The following is a 16,496-nucleotide window of genomic DNA, read 5'->3' as shown; positions in this document are numbered from 1 at the left end:
AAGTTAGAATTTATGATGAAAAACTCTAAACCATGGCCATTCTTAAGAGGTTTCCTCCATCTATAACCTTTCCTAGATACTTAGGGACGGACAACTATCACATATCATCTTCCTGTAGTAACTGAACAAAATATTTTTATTTACAAAATTTTCTTGGATTTGCAACTGAGAAAACTTTAAAATGCGCTCTGCATTTGCCTGTAACACGTGAAATGTAATATCAATACATTTTAGCCCTAAGTAGGTGAAGAGGTCTAGAACACAACATCTACGGCCTGGGAAAAAGGCCCCCAAAAATAAATCCTTTTGTGACTTACTAACCACTTCTCCATTCAATACAATCAAGATGTGTACAGCTGAAAGCAGTTTGTACAGAGTATTTAACGTGGTACTGCTTTAATTAATTAGTTGCAGTGGAACATACCTGTGATAACAGTTCAGCAGCTTCTCACCGAGAGGGTTACACCAGTACAAGACGACGGCTAACAGAACGGGCAGCAAAGCCTGCAGAGCTCCGCAAGGCAATCGGTTCAGGGTTTGCAGAGGAATGGAGCAAAAACACTAAGGTTGCTACTGCCATATTGTCAAAAAATTTGGGATTAAAATATAAATCTGTATGACTGAAAATTCAATAGCAGCTTGTCAGGCAATAGCTACTCTCTGGACCACAGCGGGTTTTTTTCCTCTTCTGACAGAAAACACCCAGGCCCTCTCTCATCTCCACCCAAAGGTCATGTTGGGTGCTGGTAGGATGCTGATGAGGACCTCATATCTATTGGTCTACCACAAGTGGGTAGAGGTGAGAAGCATCATTTGAAGGAGCAGCACTGCTGCAATGGGGCTGCAGTGTAGTGTTCATCCCTACATGAAGCCTCAGGCTGTCCCGGGGGTGCCCTGAGCTATGCACTCCATGTTGAGATGTTCTGGGGCTTGCAAACCTCACAAACCAGTGCTTTTCATGAGTGCAAAGTTTATATGGACCTGTATTATGTTAGACACATAGTGTGCTAAGAATATAAATGAAACAAGGTTTGGAGGAAGATATCCTTTGTTAGAGTGGCTAGCATAAAAAGTTGGAAATTTTTCTGGCACATAGCTCTTTCTTCACATGTCCTCAGAATCACACCTCTTTTCTCCACCTATGGTAGTTAGTTTTATAGAAATTATTTCTCCCTACCTAAAATCCTGGTCTTGTACAAATGCAGACAGGACATTTGTGGTACACTGTGAAAAGCAAAGTTCAGTTCACTGAAACTAACAGATACATGCTTGTAACAGGGTAAAGCTTTCTAGTAAAAGATCAAGGGAAAAAAAGTAAGTGATGATTTCTGGGAAGCGTTTTCACATGCACTATATCCCAATAGATTTGTTCTTTTTGCAGGACTCTTGCAGACTTCCAGTGGACCTATTGCTAGATTTGAGGTCATCTGAAAATAAGTGTAGCAGAACGCAGGTGGACTTTGTTGGACAGATAGATTAGGTATCCTGTTTTATTTCATATTCTTTGTGCTGATTCTGAAAGATGTTTCTGATATTTAAACAAAACTGTTTTCCTTACTTTAGCTAACTCAAAATACCAGTGAAGAAGCAATGTTTCATGCCTGGAAGAATAGACATAATGAAGGCAAAATTGCTGTGAGTAGGTAAAATAATGTTTTAATAACTATATCAAATTAAATTCAGTAGTTAATACCATAGCCATCCAGCCAGGCTGAACAGGTGAGAGCAATGCATGCAAAAACATGTTAGCGCTCTGTGGAATTAAGTATCAACAGGTAATTATCAGCTTAATATATTTTCTAATTGGAGTGCTCAAAGGGCTTTTATTAATTGATGTAAATTTGTTCTCTTTAAGTTAAGGAAGGGCACTAAAAAAAAAAAAGTGGTTAAGGAAGGTAACAAACAGTATGCTCAGGTAAAAGCCTCTAGCCTCTTCTAGAGCATGTTATTTTGTACTATAGCTACACCCTGAGCATGCTTGTAGATACCTAAGTATACAATTCATTAACTCCATTATTAGTGTAATTTCTTCAGTAGATTCTCTGTATACTCTCATGCTGGTTTTCATTATTAGAGGAGTAGTATACAGCAGAGAGGGAGATTTTTGTCTAGCTGTTTTTCTTTCATTGGTACCAGGCTTTCTCCTCCAATTTAGTTAAGACCCTAGAACTGTAAGAACCACATCAGTACTTTTGATTACAAACATTTCTTATGTACCACATGTTCTAATGTATAGGAAATGTTTATGCAGATTGAAAACTTTAACCTGAACTTTGAGTAAGTCACTCACCTTGTTTTACCTAAATGTATATGTAAATAAACTGATCATATCTCCAGTTTGTATCCCTCATGATAGTGTATGTTCACCTTAATTGATCTTCTGTGATGGGTGGGGTAAAATACCAGTAAAACATTTGTTGCAAATGTATTTTTTACCTGTCATTTTAGATAACAGTAGTATAACTAATCTTACAGGTATGAAATAAGGAATTCTTTATCTATTGACATGAAGGTTAATTTAAAAATCCAGAAAACATTTGCATAGTTAAAAAACCCCTAGAAATTACTCACAGAAATTGCATGGAGTTTGTAACAAGATACCTAAAAGAAGATAACGAAACAGTCTGTAAATTGTTACAATTTGCATTGATTGAAGGGATATTTTTGCTGTCTCACAGCACTGCTGAATATTTCTCTATTTCTTTTTGACATTTAAAGTGATTAGGTTTGAGTAATGTTTTAAAACTTAAAAAAAAAAAAGTATCTGAGCAACAGAAGGGCAGAAGCTAACTTCTGATCATATTGTTCCATTAGCCCTGGTCTTCTAAATATGTGTGACTTTACCTGTCTTTTGTGATACAAGGATGGAATACTAAGGTTTTTTGTCAAGGTCTACTATTGTACAAGGAGAAGAAACATCAGGTACAGTTCAGTACATAAAATCAGTGGAGAGAGTTTCTAGGAAATCCTATCCCTCCTCTGCAGTAATAAAACACACCAAAACATAGTCTGTATTTGTCAAGGACAAACAATATCAAACTGATCTAATTTACTTCATTAGTGCAACCGGCTTGGTGTGTAAGTGAACAGCAGTGAATGTAATTCAAAGTTTAGAAAGTTTTTTGTGCTGTTCTGCTATGCAGCTGCTATAAACAATTCCAGGAATTGTGATCTAGATTAAATCAGAATTGTAGAGTTGTAGAATTGGCTGAAACACTCTACTAAGCAGTAGCCATCAGGTTACCAAAGTGAGAGGGTGACTGGGATCTGACAGGAGTTTATTCTGGCATTGCTTTTGCTCAGTGTGTTCACGAATGAGTTGAATGTCAGGAGAAAGCATTATATTATAAAATATGTGGCTAACACCAGGGCTCAGGATCACCATGGTGAGTTGGAGCATTCATAATCAACAGGATGAATTTCAATGAGGAGAAACACTTTTCCGCTCATACTACCACTGCTGAATCTTCTTTTGACGATTCTACTGATGATTGTATTATCTTCTAGTGATGCTGAAATTAGATACCCCAAGAACTGACATGATTGCTCTAAAGTGGTTACCTCAGAACTATTTCAACAGCGATTATCTTATTTCAGCAAAACCTTAAGTCTGTTAGTTTGAAATTTAGTTCTCGCTAATCTACCCATCAAGGGAGAAAAAATTCTGCCGTATAGGTGAGAAGCCCAAATACATGCAAACCCACTTGTATTAAGCACTTCCTTTTCCCAAGCCTTCCTCTTCCTTCACAGTTCTTCATCTCTGAGAACGTGCAAGTTTTTGAAGGGTTTTTCATATGCTTTTGCAAGTTTTTTGTAAACCATGTATTTCAAAAGACTTAGGAAGAATCTCCGTTAGATTGCACTTCCCATTACAGGACATTCCTGTGGCAGTTGTGCCATCTCCTTCCATAGGCAATCAGGAAAGCAATGAAAATATGCTTGATTGTCTCTACTGGGAGTCAACTAGAAACTAGGAGAACCATGATGGCTCTGGAATGGGCTGCCCAGGGAGGTGGTCGAGTCCCCATCCCTGGAGGTATTTAAAAGATGGGTAGATGAGGTGCTTAGGGACATGGTTTAGTGGTGGGATGGCAGGGTTAGGTTAACGGTTGGACGTGATGATCTTAAAGGTCTTTTCCAACCTAGACAGTTCTATGATCCTATGATGGTTGCCTCCTTCCCTACTCCATAAAACCTTGTGCAAGTCTGGTGACTAAGTGGTGCTCAGTAAAGGCAGATAATATTTTATTTCTGTGATGGGTGGTAAACCAAGGAAAGGTTTTTTAACTCCTTTCATTTGCATTTGGTGCAAAATCAGCTTGAAAAAAAGCACAGTTTCTCTTGTGCCTTTCAAGCTTCATTTCCTTTATCATTCCTGTTGCAGATAACCACCTTGGCATCACTTTATTTTCTTCTTCTGCACAGTATCTTAACACCAGTGTTCATCACAGGGCACTAGGCTTCTTCTGATTATTGGAACAAAGGAGGTTGGAGCTAGAATAACTTTTAAACCCAAACCAGACTGCTCCGGTTTTTGTTATTTCCATTAAAAGACTGTCCTCTGTGTTACCATTCTGTAACCCAAAACTACGTTTGGAAACACAGAAGGCAGCTTCAGCACTACATTTGGTAGCAGGCTGAATGTTAGAAATAACAGCTTCAGTTCCAGTATTGAAAAAATACCCCCATCTCCTTTTGTCCAGCAGGTTACTACTGGTGTCTGCTGAAGATTGGTATATGTTCCTGTTTAATATTCATTCACATCATTACCTCCCATTGTGTGATTAGCAACCAAGAAGTTTTAAGAATTGTGTGAGCTGGAGTTTCCACTGGAGGTGGACACTGGTGTGTCCGAGGAAGAAAAAAAGACAGAAATAAATTGGAGATTCCATTAAGAGGAAGAAAACATACTAGAGGTGAAATAGTGGCCCTGCTGAATCCAGTAAAGCTCTTGACCTTCGTTATACTCTGTATGCTAAGGGTGTGAGTGAGTCTCATCCAGCATTGCTGGTTTGGTGCAGTTTATAAGTTACGTCAGTAAGTAAGTGTTTTCTTAACTGTTTAGAAGTGATAGGTGATACCTTGTCGGAACTGAATACAACTGTGTTATAAAAAAAAAAAAATCAAATTTAATTCATTTTACGTGCCAGGATCTTGAGGCATTTTTTAAGACCCCTTTATAAAACCAGCTGGCACATAACTGTCTATCAAAGGGCTTATCCTTGCTACAATTACATCTTTTTTTCAAATATTTGCAAAACAGTAATATAATGTAGCATACAGACTGCTTGTTAATTGCAGTTGTGTAACTTAGCATAAATACATTGAAACAGTGTAAAAGTGGTGGCATCATGTGGGTACAGTCTCTGGACCATGTTCCAACTGCCTAAAACCGGTGTGGGCTGAAAGCTTTTCAGGCTCCTGTGGAATTACTCATATTTACCTTGGTATAAATAGAATAATCTGTAAAATAGCTTACTGGTAGCTTGCCTGTCGCCTGAGCCCAAATAATGGGTGGCCTTGTAAATCAAATATGTATGTGATTTAAGTAAATACATTTATCCCTCTCTCAGAATGTAGGAGTGGAACGTGTTCCTGTAGATTCCTGGGTTCTGGAGGATGATGACTATTCCAAGAAAACCTCCTTACAATTTTATGAGTAAATTGCATACTTGATTTCATCTTTTTTTGTCTGTGAGAAGGTTGTTTCCTTTAAGTACGCATTTAGACTGCATTCATTCCTCTGTCTGTTACAGGAGCTTCCCACACATGAATTTTGCTAGTTTTGTCACTTCAAAATTCATCTGTTGCTTCAGGTATGCAGCTCTTCTGTGAGGTATCTTAAACTGCTCTTAACTGCATATATGCAATTACTGCACAATTTGCCACACAGTAAGAGAATTTCTGGATTATTTTTAAAGAAGAGAAACTTTAAGAAAAAAGCACGTTGATCTAGGCATTATTTGGGATCCTCATGTAAACATAGCGGAATCTTTTACTAAACCTTTCTGAATAGAAATAGATTAATTACTTGCAAATAGGAATGGACTTGGTATATTAGCTTTAATGAGCTTGCAGAGCAATTTGGGTCAGGTTGTGAAATCACCTGTTTCCTATCCCGTCAGAGCACCTGGATGTTCTGTAAAAGAGGCAGGGAACTCCACACCTAAATTTGCTCTGCCAGATTTATGTAATTTTAGCCTCCTAGGGGAAGAAAATGGGTAGGCTTTGTGCTGGTCCCTCCCAGAAAGAGTGACTGAACTGCCATCTTCCTGTGTGTAGGGGACCATTCAAAGGACGAGTGATTGCAAGCAGTCCTCTCGTTCAGCTGCGACGAGACATCTTCATTCGAGAGGCTGAAGGGAATGGGGCCTTTACCAGATTCAGCCAGCTGGCTTAATCTGTCTGGGTGTTAAATCCAGACTAAATTTCATAAAAACACGTATGGAATTCCATGTGTTACCTCTCCAGATGTCTGGTAGATACTCAAGTAAGCATGGTATGAAGGTCAGCCTGGCTTTAGCTGAGCAGAACTCTGTTCTTTCCCATGGAAAGACTGCAGCCCAAATGTGGGGCTGTTCTATACCGAGTATCTCAGCTGGATGATGTTTTTAGGATGAGCTTTGTTTTAACACAGATGATAGATTTGTAGAATGTCTGAGCTTTAGGTGTGTTTAGATAAGGTAAAGCTGCTTTTATCTGTAGCGTCTGAAGTTCAGCTTCCTCACTTGAGAACAGCGTTTAGGAGCGGAAAGAATAGAGTTACATTCACAGATTGGCAAGTGTGACAGCTCAAAGCCACTGTCAAGGGTATTTGCAGAAGAAACTTGGTTTTGCCAATAATCACAAATGCTAGTTCTGCTGCTCCCGCTTGTAATGCGTTCAGCACCATTCTTACTCTCTGCTAGAATTCAGCTCAAATTCAATAAATTGCAGGAAGAATATTCTCCCATTTGTTCTAATTGAGGTTTTTATACATTGTGTGAGAATTATGGTAACAGTGAGGTATGAGACTTATGAAAAGATAAGACTTAGACATTTGTATTACTTTGGAAGTAAAACCTCATTCATGGAAAGGAACTTAGCATAAAAACCAGTGCTGCTAGTAAATGAACTTTTACAAATGACAGAAGAAAACCCAAAATCATAGCAGTTCACAGTTCTAGTGAACAGGGCTCAGCAGGCATGGGCCAGCCCTCAGCATGAGGCAGTGATTCATGTCTTCCTAGGACTGCCAGAGTGACAGCATGCTTTTTCCAAATATTCTACTAATTTTTCAGGATTCTGCACTTGTTCAGGGGTGCAGTTCCAAAACACTGGAGGTGCCCACCATCCTAGGTGTTTTTGCATGCTACCCCCACACCCTTGCCACTCATAACCATCCAGCCTTGGGGCAGATCTCTGGATGATATTCTTAAATTGCTTACTGGCCTTAGACAAAACCAAAACAATATTCCCAAGAAATACCAACAGCCGTATCTTAACTACCCAAGGATGTTCAAGACACTGAAAAGCCATTGCTATGAAGGAGGAAACATCATAGAAGGTGGTAGTGAAGGTGTCATTCTGTATGTCCTCCACAAAAAAAAAAACCTGAGGAAGAGGTGTAATTGCTAATTGTCTCCACAAGGTGGTACACAAAGTACAGTAATGGCTTCAGTATGAAACCCAAATACCAGGTTAAGCTCAAGGTCAGTGTTTTAGTAAAAAGTCTCCCAGGCAAAATGTCACCAGTCACAGCAGAGCACAGCAAACTGCAAAAACCGACACCAATCTTTAACACGTACAGCAAAAAAAGGAGCATGGTGCAGATCAGATAAACTAAGATCAAGAACAGATGAAACAGTATCATTACCCACAACTGTTAAAAGATATAAATTCCTTAATAAACTCTGGTTAATGTCTCCTTATCTCCTTATCCCCTTGAGCCCCATACTGGGTGCCAAAAAGGACTGTTGCGGTTTAGCTGCAGCCAGCAAATGAGCATCACACGGCTGCCCACTCACCCTTCGTCCCCCCCGTGGGACAGGGGAAAGAATCTTTAGGGCAAAAGAAAACTTGTGGGTCAAGGTAAGAGCAGTTTAATAACTGAAATATAGTAATAATAAATTGTAATGAAAATGACAAGACAGAGAGAAACAAAATCCAGGAAAAAAAAGTAACGCAACTGCTCACCACCTGCCAACCAATGCCCAGCCTGTCCCCGAGCAGCCATTGCTGCTCCCCAGCCAACTCCCCCCAGTTTCCATACTGAGCATCATGTCATATGGTCTGGAATAGCCTTTTGGCCAGTTGGGGTCAGCTGTCCTGGCTGTGCCCCCTCCCAGCTTCTTGTGCACCTGGCAGAGCAGGGGAAGCTGAAAAGCCCTTGACTTAGTGTAAGCACTGCTCAGCAACAACTAAAACATCAGGGTGTTACCAACATTCTCTAGTACTAAATCGGAAATGCAGCACTGTGCCAGCTATGAGGAAGAAAATTAACTCTACCCCAGCTGAAACCAGACATTAGTGTATTTAAAAATTGTTCATATATTGGCAGCTTCACAATGTGACATTTGTAAACACTACATAAGACAGGATGCAAGTTAAGTTTTAAGCGTACTTTATTAATTTCAAGCAATTGCCACTTCCCAACATCTTCCACCCGAGTCACAATTTTACACATACTGTAGAAGATCGTTCTATCTCCAGTAGTATCACAGACTGGTCTGCCTTCTGTGTACAGGTCAATATACACATAAAGGTTCTTCAGAGGTTTAATGCCACTTACCCTATGTATAGAGATAAAGTATTATTAAGATGTTTTAAAGGAATCATTGCATACTATCAAAAACTCTTAAATTAAAATTTAATTTTTAAATTAAAGTAGGTATACACCAAGGTAATAAAAACATTCTAACTGCATAGGGCTGGTAGCTGTTTTTTTCTGAATGCCTGGCAAACAGAAAAAGTTACATGTGAAGCTCCTTGTCACCAGGAGGGAGAAGGAAACGGAAATTAGCACAGTAGATTTAGCCAAACTTTCTGTATGTAGGACCTCAGGCGAAGATGCAAACTACATCTCCATGTATAGGATAAAATGTACACGTACTAAGATAAATTATCCACCCTCTTAGATCAGCTGAGAAATAGTTCAACAGAAACTTTGTTGCGCAGCTGTTCTGTCTGCACCAAGCTGCAACCGCTGGAATTCAGCTGATGGCAGCTGCTCTGCTCTCCTCAGAGACCACAGGCTATTGGGACAGGTATTGCCTAAAACTGGAGAGGTTCCTTAACAGCATCCAAAAGTCCTCAATTCCCAAAGGCTTTTGAAGCCAGAACTAAAGTTTTTCTGCTGTTGCCAACAAGAAGAACCCGCTGAAGCTGATAGGGGATGGAGGACCAAAATCCGCTTGTCTTGAATAATCCCTGTCAGCTAGTCTCTGTATCAACAATAAAGTCTGACAGAATTAAAATAAATAATGAACCTGCTGTTTTTTTTTGAACTCAAAGAAAAAAAAAAAAAAGCATTGTCTGCTTAAATATTTACTAGTTAAAGCACATGTATTTTAATGAAATTTATGGCACATTTTTTCCTAAGTTTCATAGGTTTTGTACTGATTGTCCTACCAGTTTAAGAAAACGACATTTAAACAGTAATGCTCATCTACCTACGTTTAATCACAATAAAAAAACCTTTTCAACCAGAAATGAAACACACACATCTACGCAACACATTCTAATACAGTGGGTATGTTTTGGGAATTATCAGTACTGCAGCAGCGTTAATCAATTCTAAATGGGAATGCTGGAAACCAAAAGATTAAGACAGAGCTACACGAAGAGTATTTTTCGTATCTTTTATAGGACAGAAACCTTTGTTCATGTCTTCTGGTAGCCATCATCTTCTTTTGATCTGCACCTAGAACACAAAGAACAAGTAAACGAGCAACTTTATGCTTCTCCAGAATAGCTTAAAACAGTTCTGTAGGCATTAAGGGGCATCTTTCCTACTGCTCTGTTTCTGTATCACCAACTGATTTCATTGTTTTATATTCCTATTTTAAGAATAAAGTACAAAGCAACAGAAAGAATAAGCTATTACTACATCTGTGTAAAATTGCCCTCAGGAGCGCTGCCTATGTTGTAAAAGTGCAAGCTACTTTCTGTATTTAACTAGCAAGCAACTAGTTTTTCATTAAACGTGAAAGCTAATTTTTTTAAAATTTCCTGTACAAACAAGATACCTTAATATGTGGAAATAAGGAGAGATTATTTTTATTAAGGATTTTACGATATAAATTGAGAAGAGACAGGTTGAAGGTTCCAAATAGGCATACAAAACCACCCATCTCCTGCTTGCTTTCGTAGTTAGTTCATTACATCTCCTCGGTGGGGTATTCCCCACCAGCAGAATGACTGCTTTGTGTCATTTTTCCATTCTTGAGTGCACTAAGAGTGCATGACTGTTGCCATTATGTACCTAGATGGATACAAAAACCCTTCTTAGTTCAAAGAAGTATTATAAAGTACGTGAAACCAGCGGGGTTTTCACAGCTTTTCAGAATATATTAATAAAAATGAAAAGATGAACGTCTTAATATTGCCAGAGAGAACACTAAAACAGCAGTATGGACCTGAAAAGTTTCATTCTGGTTTCCTCACGCTGTATAACCAACTCAAATGTTTCAAGCTGTTTTAACTTGTTGCTAAATGTTTATCTACACATGCTGTCAGAAATAACCTTGTTAGGAAGGTGAAGTTGGTGTCTCAGCAAATCAGACCCATGGAGTAGGCGTTGAGTGGCCTGTGACTCGCTTTCCTTTTTCTCTTTCAGCACCATCAAAAGGAAAAGTGAGAAAAACAGCACAAACATTAGTTAAAGCCTGAATTTAATCCCACGTCCTACAGGAATAATTTCATTACAACGAAAGCAGACAGACATTATCTGTAGGGCTTTTGGCTTTGTTTTAGCAGTGACAATTATATATCTAATTAACATAGCCTATAGCTCTCCCAGAGATCATAAGGTTTAATAATCCCTTTAACTAAATGATTAATAGGAAATGCAGGGGTGGTTCTTACAAATTACCTGATTTACCATCACTGAAGACAGATTCTTTTAAAAATGGCTACAAATGCCTTGTTCACAAAAGACTTTATTATCTAATGATGCATACTGAAAACATACAGAAATCTGCATGGTCCACTTTACATGCAGCAGAACAATCTTCACTTTACAATAAGTAAGTGTCAACTGTTTTATGCAAGAGACAACACTTTAAAGTCACATTTCTTAAAGAAAAGCTTCATTTACAAAAGAAATAAAAGGTAAAGAAGCAATTACCGCTTTTAAAAAGCAGCTGCTTTGTTCAAGAGTGGAAGGTTTATGCCTGTATTGAAAGACAACATGATCACAAATAATGAAAACAATGAACAAATGAAACACTTTTAGCATAAAGCAGTACACTTTCAAAATGACATACAAATAGTTAAAAATTTCATTACGTTGTCTATCTATCCTTTAGATATAAGGTCTTTCGAATGAGATCCCAACTTACGTAATTACTAAATGAAAACTCTTCTGTAAGTATCGGTTCTATGTCATAGTGAACTGTATTTAACAAAATGTATACAAAGTCTATAGCAAGTTGATTAAAAAAATTAAAGTAATAAGAAACAGTACACTGAAGGCGCTCTATCCATCAAGTGCGCACTCTCAAAATTTTAAATGTGATGAACAGAACAGAAGCTGTAACTATGCCACGGTTGCAATGCCAGAAAATAAAACAAGATCATTTATCAAACATGCAGGGAACTCTGCCACAACGCTATTGTCTCTCATTTGTCAGTTGTTCCAGTAAAATAACAGCTTAAACACCGGTGATGTTGATGGGTTAGCTTACCTTCAGTGTACTGAAAGTTGTACACAACCTGCTTTAAAAGAGGAGACCATCCCTGCGGGCAGGCTCAAGAAGGAACAGACCCCCTTCGGCACTGACTACACCAAGGGCATGCTGCTGTGGCCTGCACACACACACCTAGGAAAATGTGAATATAAACAGCATTTATGCTGGCCATTTTTTAAAGACAAAAATGAAGCCAAGTCTGCTAAAAACAAATCAACCACCCAGTATTACTGCTCTTTTTTTTTTTTTTCTTTCTTTTTTTTTTTTATAACAGATGCTTTTGTCTTTTTATAATATATACGAACTGCAACCATATACATTAGCATTGTACTTCTGTGCAGTCTTGGCAATTAAACCAGTTCTACAGTGAAAATTTTCACATAAGACACAAAACAGAATTACTCTAACATTTCTAAAAGAAATATCAGCCTTGATGTTAATTCAAACGTATCATTTCTTCCTCAACTTTGCAGGGGAAATATTTATGTTTATATACATTAATAACTGCTGTGAAATTTCTTCAGTCTTTGTATCTTAATTACTCAAACCCTTTGAACTTCTTCATCTGGTTTAAATTTTTTCCTGGATGAAGGCGTGCTGCAGAGCCTGGTTGATGCTAATCCGTTTAGCTGGGTCTAACATTAGAATCTGGTCCAACAAGTCCTTTAGCTGGTGCACTTTTTTACGCTGGTCTTCAGGGAGTCGTTGGCACCCAATCAAGTCTGCTAATAGGTCCTTGGTTGGATTAATGGTGCTCATAACAGTAACTTTCTCCTACAAATACAAAATGGCAACCTTGTAGAACAGAAGCAATGCACAGAACCCCAACCCCTTTTACAGAGCTTCAGCAGCAACTTTTCCACAGGGTTCTCTCCTATCTGATCAGCAATACCCTTCGTCATCATATGGCCTCATAAATCCTCATGTGGGAAAGGAAAAGAGTGGAAATAATGCTGCCAGGGGTGGGCCAGGCTGCATCTTTTGCCAACAGCGGGTGCATATGTGAGCCTAACATCCCAGTTCACCGAGAACATCAAAATTCCACGTGGAAAAAAGTTCCCATATCTGACCACTAATTCTGTGATTCTTGATAAATATACCATGTTAAAATGATACTGAAAGTAATAGCGACCTCCTACACCATAAGCACATCATACTGAAGTTGGACATCCTTCTCTAAAATGAAGGCAGAATTTATTATTGATTTATGGATAGATTAGGTGGAGAAACCCTGTATACCTACCAAGATTAAAACTTAACATTTCTCTTAAACGCTTTCCTAAATCATAGGGGGAAAAAAAAAAAAAATAAATCTGTTGCCGGTTTGTAACTATGGAACCCATCCATACTGATGCAAAAGGTCATTCTAATAGTTTATAAAATCTTATTTTTAGTTAAGATGTCAAGATACGTTTGAAAGACCATTAACAGTAGGAAAGCTTGGAGAAAAGTAATAGGTTAGTCAAGACATTAAGGACTTACCCTTTCTGTCACTTTATCTACTTCTATATACATAAAGTTGAGATTTTGATCAAAGTGCTGATCTTTGAACACACCTTTTCGAATCATCTGAAAAACGAGGGAGAGGCAAGAATTTCAGGCAAGTTCTCTGTGTCTTACAAATTCCACAGTTAGCATCGATGTCTACTAATTTACTGCAACATGAATAATTTAATGCTAATGAAAAATACATCAAAAGGACAGTAAGAAATGTCTAGATTGAATAAAAAAATTACAGTTCAACCAGTTGAAAAAGGACACAGTATCTTCCATTGACTTACGTATTTTTTTTCTGGTCAGTGCTTAGAAGGTTTCTGCTTTCACTTTATACTTAGTCTATGAAAAAGAAGCTGTATACTTTCACTTCTTAAGATTTTAAATCAATATAAATTATACAGTCAGAGCGATGTCTGATATTTACTTGCTGTTAAGAGAAGATGTATATGATAAGAAACAGAATTCAGGGAGAAAAAAGAAAGTATGTTCTACTGATCATTACAGCAGTTTCAGGTATTAATTAAACATCATATACTTATTTTTCTTACCTTGTTTGGCATCTTTCCTTTGAGATCCATGGCTAGTTTCAACATATGGTTATTGGTTTTGCCAGGAAAGAGTATTTTTCCTGTATAAAGTTCATATAATGTGCAGCCTACAGACCACATATCTATACCATAGTCATAGATTTTTCCTATAACTGAAACAGAGCAATTCCCATTAATTCCATGAGGGCAGCCTTAAATGACATTATATCACAAAACCAGACAGATGTAAAACTTCTGACTTGTAAACTGTATTGGTGCTCCTCCTCTTAGGAATAAGAAGTCACCATAAAAGAAGGATGCAAACCTTTTTAACTTTTACCATATCCCTATTTTAGAACAGGAGGCTTTTACCTAACACCCAAAGTTATCAGCATGAATTAAATTAGTAAAAAACAAGAAGTCAGAACAATACCTCTACATTAAAACATAACTACAACCAGAGTGCTTTCTCCCTGTCCTCACTGAGCTGACCACCAACATACATGAAGAATCACACAAGCATGCTTTCAAAGCCTGAATTTTTGACTGCCATCATATTTCCAGTGTGATGTTTTGCTAAGACCAAACAGAGAGTAAATTCCAGTCAAATTCTCATTTACTAGTATCAGTATATCCTGCTACTGCTTAAGATATGTGTAGCCAATCCAAATGTACTTACTGATTTCTGGAGCTCGATAAAATCGACTAACTAGATACGGTGTGATGTCATTATCTGCAACATGTGAAGCTGATCCAAAATCGCAAAGCTTTAATATCGTTTTAGACTCATTCACCTGAAATTTAAACATAGATATCCATTAGCACTATTTGTAGACAGAATTACCAATAGTGCTGTGAAAGTAACAACACATTTAAGTCAGAGATAAGAAAAACATTCAGCCTTTAAATTAGAAGTTGTTCTTGTATTTCAAGCCTTCCTCTCTGCATTCTAAGGAAACCATATAACCTTCTTACAGTGACAGTTAATGTCTTCAGATCCTACAAAATACAAAAAAGTCAGTTTCATGTACTTTTCCCTTACCAAAATATCCTTGGTGGACCTGGATTTCATTCCAGATACTGAAATTGTATCAGTTTAGACTTCCAAATCCACTATCCAGACTATCACTCATAAATCAGCATATTATTCGCATATCTCATGCTTACATAGTAAATTTTACTGCTGTGATGGCAAGAAGAGAACATTTTAAGTAAAATAAAAACCCCGATTTTGACTCAGGGATGGCCACCGAGAAAACCAAAGGAAACATGCTTGATTCCTCGGATGTAGCTCTCACTCTCTGCTAACCAGAACATTTAATAGCAAGAGAAAAGGGGGAAAAAAAAAAGGCATTAAGGACTTTTCCCTATTATCTCGTTCACATAAACGGCATCTCCATCCAGGCGCGAACAACCTACTTCCATTTTGCAGAAAGCAAGAACATGTTTCAACTACTAATGGAAAAAGTCCTGAGGCTTCTCCCAGGAAAGAATACTGCCTTGCTTTGGAAGACCGGCTTTCTAAAATGATACGAGTGGATGCAGGTTTGTTTGAGAAAGATTGTACTAGATACAAGATTTTATTTAGATGCTGTATTATATTTCTTACTATTTATACCACAATAGCATTTTATATCAAAACATGACTGCTTGACATTTTCAGTTAAAGTGAATTTTGACTTCACCTAAATTAACAGAATAATATTGATTTCAAATACTTAATTTTACACTACAGACTGTGAAAAATAAATTTCAATTATTTATTACTTACCAAAATATTATCTGGTTTAATATCTGCATGTAGGATATTGCATCTTTTAAGAAGTTTTAAAGCCAGGAACAACTGCTGGCTGTAGGAACGCACAGCTTTAATATGGAGTCCAACATCTTTCCCATACTTTTTCAACACCTCTCGTAAGTTCATACTATTAAAAGAAAGGGAGAGAGAAAGAGTAGAAAAGGGCTTAATAAAGATAAATATAGTGGCCTCCTAAACTGTAAGACAAACTTGAAGAAACCAGTTAGCTTTAGACATTTTTGGAGAAAAGCAGCTTTCAACCTAACACACATATTGCTGTTAGCTACAGCAATGAAACAAAAATGCTGGTCAATCAGATCTATCCTATACTGTATAATTACTTACTAGACTGGACTTACTTAGTTCAGAACACATTTTTAGTCAAGATTAACTTGAGAGGATTTATTTGCACATGAACAGCATTTTCTTAACAACTGTGCTGCCTTTGTATTTGTTTTCTGAAGAAATAAATAAAAAAAAGAAGTACACAAAAGAAACAAGTTCAAGGAGGTGATTTTTTGATGATTTAAACAGCAGATAAAAATACGGCAATTCCAGGACAAAACCATCACTGCATATAAATAATGTACAAATGTGTTATAAAAAGATAGTGCAGCACAAGAAAATAATTTGTTGTATGGCTTATTAATGAAAATATAATAGCAATTTCATAAAATTTCCATAGCTTCAGCAGAAAACTTATCTTCACATCAAATATGGCAAAAATTAAAACATGACATACACAGAAAACCCAGGATATAAAACCCAGGATAAACTAATGTCTCT

General features: G+C 37.5%; 1 protein-coding gene across 3 annotated transcripts in view; it reads right to left on the bottom strand.

Annotated features, from left to right (window-relative positions):
* Nucleotides 1-10,943: 10,943 nt before the first annotated feature.
* Nucleotides 10,944-16,496, bottom strand: part of PRPF4B (pre-mRNA processing factor 4B) — a 22,576-nt gene continuing 17,023 nt past the window's right edge. The window contains exons 10-15 of one of the 3 annotated variants that reach the window (XR_004842227.1): nt 15,684-15,837; nt 14,592-14,706; nt 13,934-14,085; nt 13,371-13,457; nt 11,886-12,662; nt 10,944-11,372 (exon numbers count right to left, since the gene is read on the bottom strand). Coding sequence is in view for 1 of the 3 variants with exons in the window: in XM_035895891.1 (XP_035751784.1) it covers nt 12,459-12,662; nt 13,371-13,457; nt 13,934-14,085; nt 14,592-14,706; nt 15,684-15,837 (712 nt within the window). In the remaining 2 variants the exon portion in view is untranslated. Of the gene's footprint in view, nt 12,663-13,370; nt 13,458-13,933; nt 14,086-14,591; nt 14,707-15,683; nt 15,838-16,496 lie in introns of all 3 variants that reach the window. The other 2 variants (XR_004842228.1, XM_035895891.1) reach the window with 2 other exon arrangements.

The sequence above is a fragment of the Egretta garzetta genome, unplaced genomic scaffold, assembly GCF_000687185.1.
Source record: "Egretta garzetta isolate BGI_Z169 unplaced genomic scaffold, ASM68718v1 scaffold246, whole genome shotgun sequence".
Taxonomy (NCBI): Eukaryota; Metazoa; Chordata; class Aves; order Pelecaniformes; family Ardeidae; genus Egretta; species Egretta garzetta.
This window is presented reverse-complemented; position numbering and strand designations above follow the sequence as displayed.